Raw genomic sequence first — 11,984 nt, 5'->3', positions numbered from 1 at the left:
ACTAATGTCACATAGTATTTATGATGGACAGAATGCACATTGAGATGCAGGCATAGTCAAATTGAATCACGAACAAATGACTCTTTTGAGTCGGTTCTTTTAATGAATCGCTCAAAAAGCTTATGAGGTCCCGCTTTATCAATCTGACGAATCCTTCACTAAAAGAACTCTCTGAATCCGTCAGGTTACTGAGTAAACATCTGACTCACTCCCTGCATCCCAATGTGCATACTATCCACCCTAAGTAGTATTTAATATTACTAATGTCACATACTATTTAGGATGGATAGTATGACTGAACTGCGACTTACTACTTTTAGTGATGTCTGTATTTTTTGTATGCTTAAAGGGATAGTTCAACCAAAAATGAAAATTTTGCCATCATTTACTCACTCTAATGCTGTTCAAAACCTGTCGTAGAATAATATATATTATTATAATATAATTATATTATTATAATTATATATTTTTTTTTAGAAATGTGGTCATAAAGTCAGTGGTAGCCTGTAACCAAAATGGTTTGATAACAGGCTACCACTGACTTTATGACCACAATTCTAAAAAATATATTATTCATAGGGCAAAGAAAGCTATACAGGTTTGGAACCACATGTGGGTGAGTAAATAATGAAATAAATTTCATTTTTGGGTGAACTAGGTTTGTCAAACTTACATTATTATCATTACTGATTGTTCATAAACAATAAATTACCCCCATCACACACACAAACACACACACCAAATATAAAAACATCATCCCGAATTAATAATATTGGTCACTCTTTTTCCTAATATTATTTCTATTTTATTGTAATAATGAGCTGACATATATAAGCTCATGAGGGAATACCACCATCATGTACACTTCGCATACATGCATATGTGTGTGTGTGTGTTTTGAGGTGTCCCAGTGCAGCATGTGGTACAGAGCCATCCCGTGAAGCCCCTCCCTTGGGTCTGTGTGCACATTGCCTGCCATTGTGTGCAGTAGACAGCAGATGGTAGGCTATCGCAGAAGTGACAGACCCAGTCATCTGGCAGGCACCCACAGTTCAGGCGGGAAACCCAGGCGTGGTGCTCCGCTGCCAGAGGTGCCTATAATATAGGTCAGTCTTTCCACTGGTTATGACTGGCAGACTACTGAGAGTTTGGACACTGAGCTGGCCAGGCACATAGCTATACTGTAGAGGCTAGAGCTATAAATAAGCTCTAGGTGATTTTTGAGTTTCGAGAGCAAAAGGGGCCCTTGCCACTAAACTCAACAGAGGCCTATAGTGTGCTGTGCTTCATGTAGTATGAATGATTCTGCTGTGCACACAGTTTAGCATGCAGCCCATTATTTATGCCAGAAAGTTAAAAAAAATAATAATATTAAAGGTAATTGCGACTTTATATCTTACAATTCTCGCAATTCCTACTTTATATCTTGCAATTTTGAGTTAACATCTCACAATTCTGACTTTTTTCCTCAGACCTGATTTTATAACACTCATTTCTGACTTTATTTCTTGCAGTTCGGAATTTATATTTCGCAATTTTGAGTTAACATTTTGTAATTTTTTTTTCTCGGTTTATATCTCACAATTCTGGCTTTTTTTCTTAAAATTCTGAGTTTACATCTCACAATTCAGATTTTTTTTTTCTCAGAATTGCATCTTTTATATAATTTTTTTCCCTCATTTTTCTCAGTTTACGTCTTGGAATTCGACTTTTTTCTCAGAATAATCTCTTTTAATCACTGTAAATCTGAATGACTTGGCAAAACTAAAAAATAAAAAAAAAATTCAGTTACATCAAAATGTTAAGAAGTTAAGAAAGTTAAGAAATTCAAAGTTTAAGCAGAACTGGCAGATTATTATCTTGTACTCATACATTTTAATTACTCTTAACAATTTCACTTATACTTATAAGTGTATAATTATGATTACTCATGTAATCTCAACTTAAATATTTTTAGTAGCAGAAACTTGGCTAGTTTTAACTAGCTAATTCAGTAAATGCTAACTTGCTCATTGGTTACAATGCTTTGATAGCATTAGCATAGCACAGCAGTCGCTGAATGAATATGGCAATATAGAAGCAAAACAAACAAAACATTAATCGCTACTAAATCTCCCACTTAACATTACAACAACAACAAAAAAATAACATCATATAACACTTAATTTTAGCATTTACTTTCCCTTTGAGTGTCATGGCAAAGCATGCTGGGAAAAAGAAATCCTAGCCCAGTTTCAGTTAAATTTAAGTTTGTCTAAATTAAAAGAAATGAGTTCATAAAACTCAAAACAATGATACAGTTCGGATTACTTAAAATATGTCAGTTTCATGAACTCAAAAGAAAAAGAAAGTTCTAAATACTCATAAAAGTTAATTTGATTGAACTAATTTGTTTAATTTAAATTTACCCTACTCAAACCGATTAATTATTTTAAGCATTAGTGTTTACAGTGAGGGGTGACTAATTTTACAGACTAAAGGAATTGTCTGTATCACAAAATGCATATCACGAAATGTTTTAGTAAATTTAATTTCATATTCACAAAACTAATATTTCATTCACAAAAAGTATTTCATGATTTTCAGAACAAAAAAATAGAATTATGAGATATAAACAATTACAAGAAATAAAGTCAAAATTGTGAGATCTAAACTTGCAATTATGACGGAAAAAGTCAGAATTGTGAGATGTTAACTCAAAATTGCAAAATATAAACAGTCGCTTTTTCTTTTTTTTTTTTCTTTTTTTTTTTAATTCTGAGGCAGAAATGGGGTTCTAGTTTAGAAACCAACACCAGGATGCAACACCAAAACTGGTTCAAGACAGTTTTTTCTTGTTTGAATGGGCTGTCCTGGTGAGGAGGCACCTGGTCAATGGGATGGTAGTTGCACAGTGTTCTATGGGTGGGGCAGATCTAAGTCTTTCCCCAGACTAGCAGCTGTTCCTCAGGTAAGGTGCAGGCGACAGATGCTACGAGATGAACACTGTATTCATGCTTTTGAGTTCTTATTTACTCTTTTGCATTTTTTGAAGTTTCTGAAGTGCAGCAGCACATCAATATGACATTAACAGTCACTGCATCAGTGGATTAGGGTTAATTAAGTTCTTTAAGAGCCCTGCAAAAGGGTTCAGGAGAAAGCTGAAGTCTTTGTGACCAGTAAGCCAAGCTTAGCAGATGGCCAAGGCATCTTATTAAGCTAAAACCTGAGAGAAGTCATTTACTGCATGGGGCTGATTCAAAGGAAACAGTATAGCAAAAGTTAATCTTATAATATGGCGTGCATGATGAGCACTTCATTTCAAACTGAAGTACAGGGGGTTGATTTGGTGGCCAGACTGCATGGTCTAGGGAAAGATAATTGTTGTTACATTAAATATATGGTAGTGGTTGACAAGTTTGACATTTTTATTGATTAGACATTTTCTGTACCTTTGAATAGCAAAAATAAATACAGTCAAACCAAAATGTATTCACACACCTTGAACATTTCATTCATTAATACAGTTTATTCACTATAGTTTAAAAAAATGGTAATAAAATATGACAAGATCTCAGAGTTAAACTGTGTCAGAAAAAAATAATCAATTATATCAGAATTTATAATGATTATATCATTATATCTAACACTTAAGCAAAACATGGTCAGGTCAATGTGTCTGAATAATTTTTGGTTCCAAATTTTTTATCAATTTTACTGGTAGTCCACTGTATGAAGAATTTTTGGGTATAATATGTCACAGTTTATTTTGCTATCCTCACTTACATAAATGAACTATAGCGTCCTGCACCCACTACTAAAAATATATCAAAAATGTCTGAATAATTTTTGGTTTGACTGTAAATGAATTAATAATTTTTTTTTTATTCACAACAATCAAGAATTTATTTTAGGCAAAATTTAAAAATATACATGACACACACACATATTTACTCAACAAATGCGTAGAAATACATGTTTACAGGAAAAATATATTAAAGCTATTATTTAAAAAAACAAACAAATAGGGATTAAAAGAAAAAATCTAATATATATATATACTTAAATATAATTGATATAATAAACAATAAATCTTATTAATTTGAACACTTTGAGAAAAGTGAACTTAAGTATTAAGAAATGTGTCCTCCTAGTGATTGTAAAAAGACGTAAAAAAAAAAAAAATATATATATATATATATATTACAGCCACTGGTAGCTGTACAACATTATTTATCATTATTGAAGGCAAAAATATCAGCCTAAATCCTTCAAATATCTATATATAAAATATAAGGCAAATATTGAGCAATGAATACTATTTTGAGGTGCATTTATTAAGATACAGTGTGATAAAAGCTGATACTAAGATACAGATTGTATTATGACTAATTGAATTATGACTATTATGATTGAATTTTATTAAATTCAATATTACAATGAATTCTTTCTAAATGCAAATATGTTGATAATGCTGTTATTTTTGGCATGTTTACATATTCCTTATACCAAAAGATCACATGTAGTAGTGTGTGAGTTACAAAGGACAATAATTGCCCCCAGCTTCCACCAGTATAGTATCACAGGGTTGTTAATGAGTCAATGTAGCTATTAAGGATGCACATACACAAAACAGCTACAGTACTATTTCTCCTAAGCCTTCTATAAAGGAGGAGTCATTCAATCAGCCTCAGAAGCCCCATTGGTGGCCCCCTGGCAGTGGCTTTTCCTACAGTGCTTGGACAAGATTCTCTGGAGCAAGCTGGGAGAGCTGTGTGCCTGGGCCTCGCATCTGAGCGCCAGGAAAGCACCCTCCTCCCTATTTTCCCCCCAGGGGACTTGTAGCCTGCCTCTGCTGGGGAACACAAAGAGGAAACAACAAGCACAAAGGCCCTGTTTATTCCCGATGACCCAGATTCCAGCGCTTTGACAAGGGGAGATAAGTGACAGGCTGTTCAGCATTGGTCCAGGATCATCACCAATCAAAGGACCACAGCGAGGTTTAATCCCCCACACCTTGACCGCTCAAAATAAGAGCACAGCCCCTCAAACACAGAGAGTCATCACATAGGAATTCACGCTAGTGAAAAGTGTGAAATTGCACTGGCAGCGTTGTTTTATTGGTTGAGAAATGGCATGAAAAGGCTTTCCATTGAATTCAGAACCGTATACAAACATGTTTCCTGCTCATTTTATACAGTACCAGTCGAAAGTGTGGAATAATTAAGATTTTTTAATGTTTTTGAAAGAAGTCTCACCAAGGCTGCATTTATTGGATGAAAAATATAGTAAAAGGAGAAATATTCTTAAATATTATTGTAATTGAATATATTAAAAGATGTAATTTATTCCTGTGATGGCAAAGCATCATTACTCCAGTCTTCAGTGTCACATGATCCTTCAGAAATCATTCTAATATGCTGATTTTTTGCTCAAGTAATTTCTTATTAGCATCAATTTTGAGAACAGTTTTTGTTGCTTAATATTTCTGTGGAAACTGTGAAACACTACCATTCAAAAGTTTGAGGTAAGTTTAAAAAAAAGAAAGAAAGAAAGAAATACTTTTATTCAGCATGGATGTACTAAATGTATCAAAAGTGACATTTAAAATGTTGCAAAAGTTTATATATCAAATAAATTATGTTCTTTTGAACTTTCTATTCATCAAAGAATCCTGATTTTTTATTTGTATCATGGTTTCCACAAAGATATTAAGCAGCACAACAAAGTGTTTAACACTGATAATAATAAGAGCATTATTAATAACTGAGCACCAATAATAATTGATAATATTTGAGCACTGAATCAGTATATTAGAATGATTTCTGAAGGATCATGTGACACTGAAGACTGGAGTAATGATGCTGAAAATTCAGCTTTGCCATCACAAGAATAAATCACAATTTAAAACAGAAAACAAATCTTTTAAATTGTAATATTTCACAATATTTCTGATTTTACTGAATTTTTGATCAAATAAATGAAGCCTTGGAGCAAAAGAGACTTCTTTCAAAAACTTTTAAAAAAATCTTAATTATTCCAAACTTTTGACATGTATATAAAATGCATACAAGCCACCGGGAAGGGTTCATTGTGCAAGAATTGATCAGGCCTGGAGCGCTATCTGTGTGCATTGTTAGCTAATGAGCTATGAGCCACCTGTCTGGGGACTGTGATGCTGGGAGGGTGAGCAGCTGCCCGTGTGTGTCGGTGGGGGTCGACGGGCGTCAAGTTCTGTAATTTGCAGACTCATTATGTATGGTGGCATACTCACCCCGTGCCCTCCCCCAGGAGCACGACAGTCCCCGCTTGGTTTGAACAGTGCAGTCCTAAGCCCCTCGGCCGTGAGCTCATGCCTCTAGGAACAAAAGCTTTCAATCACAAAGAAAACAGATTAGCTGCATTCTCGTACTGTCCCAAAATGCACCAATTTATGTAACAAATATGTTGCAGGAGGAATACAGTATAAGAAATGATGCATATTTATTAAAATAAAGCTTCTGTCACTGTCTGAGCTTAGTTACATTTATATGTTTGTCATGACTCAGCTGCTCTGAGAAGTAGCCCTGCTGGTCGTCCTGCACGCGCCCGGACCACCTGAATTCATGTTTTGAGAGTACTTCAATGACGTCACCCTCAGCTTGCCCAAGTGGTCCTGCAACAGAAGCGTGTAGCGGTGTGTTACCTCCATCTAGTGGACAGATTATGAATTACATACTCCCGTTTAAGGTTAATGCCAACTCTCTAAATTACATGAGTTATATTATATCCTTGAGTTTAAATTTAATTTAATTTGTTTTTATATATTTTTTAATTTATTATTTCTTAATATATATTATTTATTTTCTTTTCGGTGTATGCTGATTGGGTATATTGGAAATTCAGTGTATGCTGGTTAGAAATTCAGTTTATATTTTTGTATTTTATATATATATATATATATATATTTACATTAAGCATTTATGTGCCATATTGAGGGGAAATTATTGCAGTATCCTATAATTTCTATAATTTATACTATATATATATATAGTATAAATTATAGAAATTACACTGTAAAAAAAAAAAAGAATTGTTGGTTTGTTGGTTTGACTTAAAAAAGTAAGTTACCTGGTTGCCTTAAAATTAAAAATTTGAGTTAATACAATGAATGCAATTGGTTTAATCAACAGAAACTCAAACTATTGTTATCTGAACCACATTAATTATCTAAGTTTATTTGACAAAAGAAAAATGTTGTGATAACAAATCATGAAAATAATTTTTAGTGCAGAAATCCTTTTTGCAAATAATTAAACATCAAATTAATTTGTTACTTATGCATTGAACTGTCCACAATGTTAAAACAAGTTTAATGCATGCTGACATACTAACATGTCAACAAATGTAATACTCAAATTAAGTCATAGACATATTAAACCATTCAAATATGCATACACAAGCACAAAATAAGCAAAAACACATGCTAAATTGCAAAGGACAAACCTTGTGGAGAGGAAACGGTTGTGAAAACCTCAAACTGTCCATTGCTTTGCATGTAAATGTGCTGTTGCATCCTGATGCTTGTTTGTGAGATACGCTGACAGAGATCCCTCTGTTTCTGTATCTGTCCTTTAATAAACGCTGCTCACTAATCCACTGCTGCTGATATTTAGGGCTGCTTACTTGACATGCTATCAACACAGACCTTCTGAAACAATCTTCTGATAATACTGTGGATTATGTTGCATGTTTGAGTTCCGAAATGTATAAGAGAATGATAAATAGAAGTACACTTTTGCAAGATTCTGTAGACACAAATATTAGTTTAGATTTGGCGAAAAAAAAAAAAATGCAAATATTTCCAAGCACTATATATATATATATATATATATATATATATATCTCAATAGTTTATATCAACTGGTGGTTTTGAGCCCACTTATACCATTTGTCCCTTCTTAATCTCACATAGTGTATCAATACACACCCTGCATCCTCAGCACAGCAGTGCTAATTGATTTTGGCATTAAGTGTGCCCTATATTTCTGTCCATTGGCGTGGGGTGTTTGTATCGTGATTGTTTGACTAATGATGCTTTACAAGCCTGACAGCAGTCAACAGATGGGCACTTCCCCTCCCAAAGCCCCCAAGCTGATCTGAGATGGTGTCGGTGGTCAAACACCATCCATCAACTCAAGAACAGCTTATTAATTTGGATATAAAAGAGCCACCAACTCTGTAGACGCATCAATATTTTGAACATATGGCGTCTTGTTTCTTATTTGGCGGAGGGGTGAGAGTATTTATGGTCATTTAATTCACATTAGATTACTATATCATTAAAGTAACACACTTAACTAAGAATAGCATCATAAACAATCAAGAGTTACAACAAATCCAAACATAAATATTGTTTAGATTCAGTTTAGCTTGTTCAAAGGTGTACATTTTATCTGAGGTCATTGCAGTGCATTTAGATGCATTACATGAATGTACCTCCAGGTGGCTGCAATGAATTTAAAATGTTTAATGAATGAACATGAAGTGAACAATAAAGACCCTTTTATGTAAGAGTTATTTATCCAGATTATGTTTATATTTCTAGGAGAACTATGGTCTGAAAATTAAATTCCATTTAATCCTTAACAGAACAACTATAGTTATGTAAAACTGTCCAGAAATGAACAAATGCAAGAAATAAGAGATTATCAGCGACAAATCAACTCTATTTATAAAGAAAATAGATTTTATGAATTTGTTTTGCACTTTTTTATTACAATCAAGCATGTCCATTCTATTTCTTAAAATAATAAACTTTAAACCGCAATTTATTAACACGATAGTAGTATTCGTTGGCGTTAGATGGTAGTACTGTGCACAATTAAATTAAATTAAAAAAAAAAAAAAAAAATTGTATCCAGGCAGAAAGATTCTCATTATTATATTACAGTACATATTGTATTATGCAAAATACATCTTTAATATTTCAAAAACAAAACTTTTTGGTGAAATGTTTGCAAAATTCATCCAAGAACATATGACATAGAGAAGATTTAAATTTATTGTGAAATCACTAATGAATAACAGGTGGCAATATTAAATCACACCATACAACAAGAAAACAGTCCAATTATCTTCAATCCAGCATAAATGTCATTCGTGACATTTATAAAGACGGTAAGTCTGAACACATATTGTACAGAATCAAACTCCAGCACCAAGGCACTTAAAGTTATGATTTTATCTGACACATGACAGGTTGACATCATGTGCACAATATATATAAGATTTTACAATAAGAAGTCCACACTGTTGCAGATTTTAGCGCTTTCCATGCTTCATCTGAGGTTTCCGTCCTTTGCCTTTGGGTCCTTTTCCCTTTCCAGCAGCCTTTCCTTTTCCTTTACCAGACATGTTTCCCTTCCGACCCTTCTTTCCAAAGTTTTTCTTACTCTTTTGAGATGATTCCTTGTCCTCTTCCCTCATTTGCTTATTCACAGCTTTCGTGACGTCAAGCCGTGGCCTCTTACTATCCATAACTTTCAGTAAATCCAGCTGTTTTTGCTTCTCACTACTAAAGTCACCAATAAGAGGCTGGAATTTTCTCTTTTTCCCAGTGTTTCTGGGAGTTTTCTCCTTGGGCAGGTTCTCCTGGAATTTACCAACAGAGGCGGTGGACTTCTTGGCAATATTGACAGCTTGTGCCAGCTCCGATTTGGACTGCTGAGGGGTGGGTGCGAGCCCCATTCCAGGCACCTTGATCTTCTGAGCTCTGGCGATGTTCTTGAGTCTGTTGTACTCATTCCTGGCCACTCTCTCTTTCTTGGCTTTATTCCTTTTTGCAAACTGGTCCTCGTTGGGATCTGCAGTCTGTGGGACCTCTATCAACCATTCCTTGGTGTCATCATTGGCACGTTTGTATCCCCATCGCCTCTTCCATACCTTGTGAACTTCATCCCACACCATGTTGGTCTTCTTTTTCTTCTGAATGCCTTTCAGCCTGGCAAACTGTTCCCATTTTGTAGGAGGCTTTGGTTTCGGTGCAGGCTTTTCCCTGGGTAATGGTGTGGTTGGATCTGGTAGCTTGGCGACGATTACTTCTTCAACCTTTTCTGTTGGAAGTTTCCATATCTCGTTGATGAGAAGTTGTGTGTTATCTCTCGCTAAAGAGCGTAGAAAGTCCTCCCCTTTGCTGTCTTTAAATTCACGAGCATCTATCCGGTTCTTGTCAAACGCAAGTAAATTACCCGGGTCAAACTCCAAATCTAACTCTTTGTTTACGGTAATACTTCTTAGTTTTTCAGCCTCGTCTCTCTCGGCTTTAGCGAGCACGTCTTCAATGCTGCACGAAGCCATTTTGGTTCTAATGACACACAACGTGGTTTTCTCACATGTGCTGCTGCAAGCGGAAGGATGTTATTTCAAAATAAAGGACTTCAAAACTCACTTTTTCAAAAACTAAAATATTTATAAAAAATATATAAAATAAATGTAACCGTGTTTTACACACAAAGGTGGTTTAGAAAAATAATAAATGTAATATAATAGCCTAGTGTCTACCTATTATTGAGACAAAATAAAGGGCTAAGACTTCGGAAGTTAGGAGGAGTACCGACAAACTAGCGGGACGTCCCATCGGCTCTGTGGCGCAATGGATAGCGCATTGGACTTCTAGATTGATGAATGAGGTCATTCAAAGGTTGTGGGTTCGAGTCCCACCAGAGTCGCATTTTGTGTTCAGAATTGATAAAATGGCCATATGCCAGAAGTTACCTGAGTGTTCGGAGATATGATTCAACCAAACAAGATTCAATGATTCACTCCGAGAATGTGTGAATCGTATAGCTGAACCGAACATCTTTGTTTTGTATTAAATCTATTATCACTTCTTTGTGAATATGTTCAGATTATTTAGCGTCTTTTGAAGAATAATAAAATACAAATCACAAACGTAGTAAATAAACGAATATGGTTACAGTTTGAAATAAAGATTAACAATAACACATATGAACGAATGTAAAAACGCTTCATTTTATTTAGTATATGTTTTTAGCTTTATTGTCGTGTGGTTTAAACTGTTTGTATTGTATTTGTGTGGTAATTAGTCAAATAACAATAATTTTATTGTTCTGTCTGGCTACTGTATAGAAAAAAAATATTGGTAAATAACAAATTATATTAAAATTATATTAGAATTATTTTTTTCTTTGAGTATTTTTTTTCTTTAAGTATTTAAGAAGGTCTCCGACCTTCTAAAATATTTCGTGATATTAAAAAACAAACTGAATCAGGTTTGTCTAAAAGGATCACTGAACTAGTTCAGATTGGACGGCTGCTGAGTACGTCATATCCGCTGCTCGAGTTTCCCCGGGAAGACACTTTGGCGCGGAATCTGTTGTTTTGGCTCGACGCTTCTAAAGAAGGGCGAAATTCTACCTCACATCAGGCACTAATTTATATGAATGGCTCCTGTTTCAAATCCTGATAAAGACATGGACGGTGGAGATTGTGGTAAGCGTGTTTACAGTGCTTAGTGTTATTAGCTTTCAAAATAATAATGCAATTATTCAGACAGGCAGCTTATTGGACGACTGTACTGACAGCGCTAATATAATATTAAATACAATGAACTCATTTACTTGCACCGTTCGCTAAAATATGCGTTTATGCAAATATATTATGTGTAATATGCTTTTCTCGAGTAGATTTGATGACTTCAGACTTTGAATGCAAATTGAACATTATTTGTCAATGACATTGACAGAAATGTTTCTCACTTCATAAACTTTACTTTACTTTATAAACATTTCTCAAACGTTACTTTTTCCTACCTGACACATAAATACTTATTCAAATGACGGATTTGTAACCATTTCCTGTGTATAATATACTATGGCCTGCATAACATCTTTTTACACTTGCATTAACATATTTTTAATTAATAATATTTAATGAAATTATGCCTCTTGGACCATTTAAGTAATTGTTATAATAATAATAACAACAACAGTAAAATCAGTGGT

The 11,984-nt window shown here is 34.3% G+C and overlaps 2 protein-coding genes and 1 non-coding gene across 3 annotated transcripts in view; 2 read left to right on the top strand and 1 right to left on the bottom strand.

Annotated features, from left to right (window-relative positions):
* Positions 1 to 8,999: 8,999 nt before the first annotated feature.
* On the bottom strand, positions 9,000 to 10,363 carry rrs1 (ribosome biogenesis regulator 1 homolog). The gene has a single exon (XM_051882412.1). The coding sequence runs from the start codon at positions 10,315 to 10,317 to the stop codon at positions 9,283 to 9,285; it is 1,035 nt and encodes a 344-aa protein (XP_051738372.1). The 5' UTR covers positions 10,318 to 10,363; the 3' UTR covers positions 9,000 to 9,282.
* Positions 10,364 to 10,598: 235 nt separating this feature from the next.
* trnar-ucu (transfer RNA arginine (anticodon UCU)) lies at positions 10,599 to 10,688 on the top strand. Its single transcript is given in 2 exon segments — positions 10,599 to 10,635; positions 10,653 to 10,688. It is a non-coding gene; the product is annotated as a tRNA-Arg (tRNA).
* A 601-nt stretch (positions 10,689 to 11,289) lies between these two features.
* pola1 (polymerase (DNA directed), alpha 1) overlaps positions 11,290 to 11,984 on the top strand; it is a 54,484-nt gene continuing 53,789 nt past the window's right edge. The window contains exon 1 of the mRNA XM_051882058.1: positions 11,290 to 11,472. Coding sequence (XP_051738018.1) covers positions 11,424 to 11,472 — 49 coding nt within the window. The 5' untranslated portion in view covers positions 11,290 to 11,423. The remainder of the gene's footprint in view (positions 11,473 to 11,984) is intronic.

Source organism: Ctenopharyngodon idella, chromosome 23 (assembly GCF_019924925.1).
Source record: "Ctenopharyngodon idella isolate HZGC_01 chromosome 23, HZGC01, whole genome shotgun sequence".
In the NCBI taxonomy this organism is placed as follows: Eukaryota; Metazoa; Chordata; class Actinopteri; order Cypriniformes; family Xenocyprididae; genus Ctenopharyngodon; species Ctenopharyngodon idella.
The sequence above is the reverse complement of the archived record's forward strand: the minus strand, read 5'-3'. Positions and strand labels throughout refer to the sequence as shown.

Bases quoted from the DNA above. Each gene is read 5' to 3' on its own strand.
- rrs1 (XM_051882412.1), bottom strand. From the start codon at position 10,317: ATGGCTTCGTGCAGCATTGAAGACGTGCTCGCTAAAGCCGAGAGAGAC.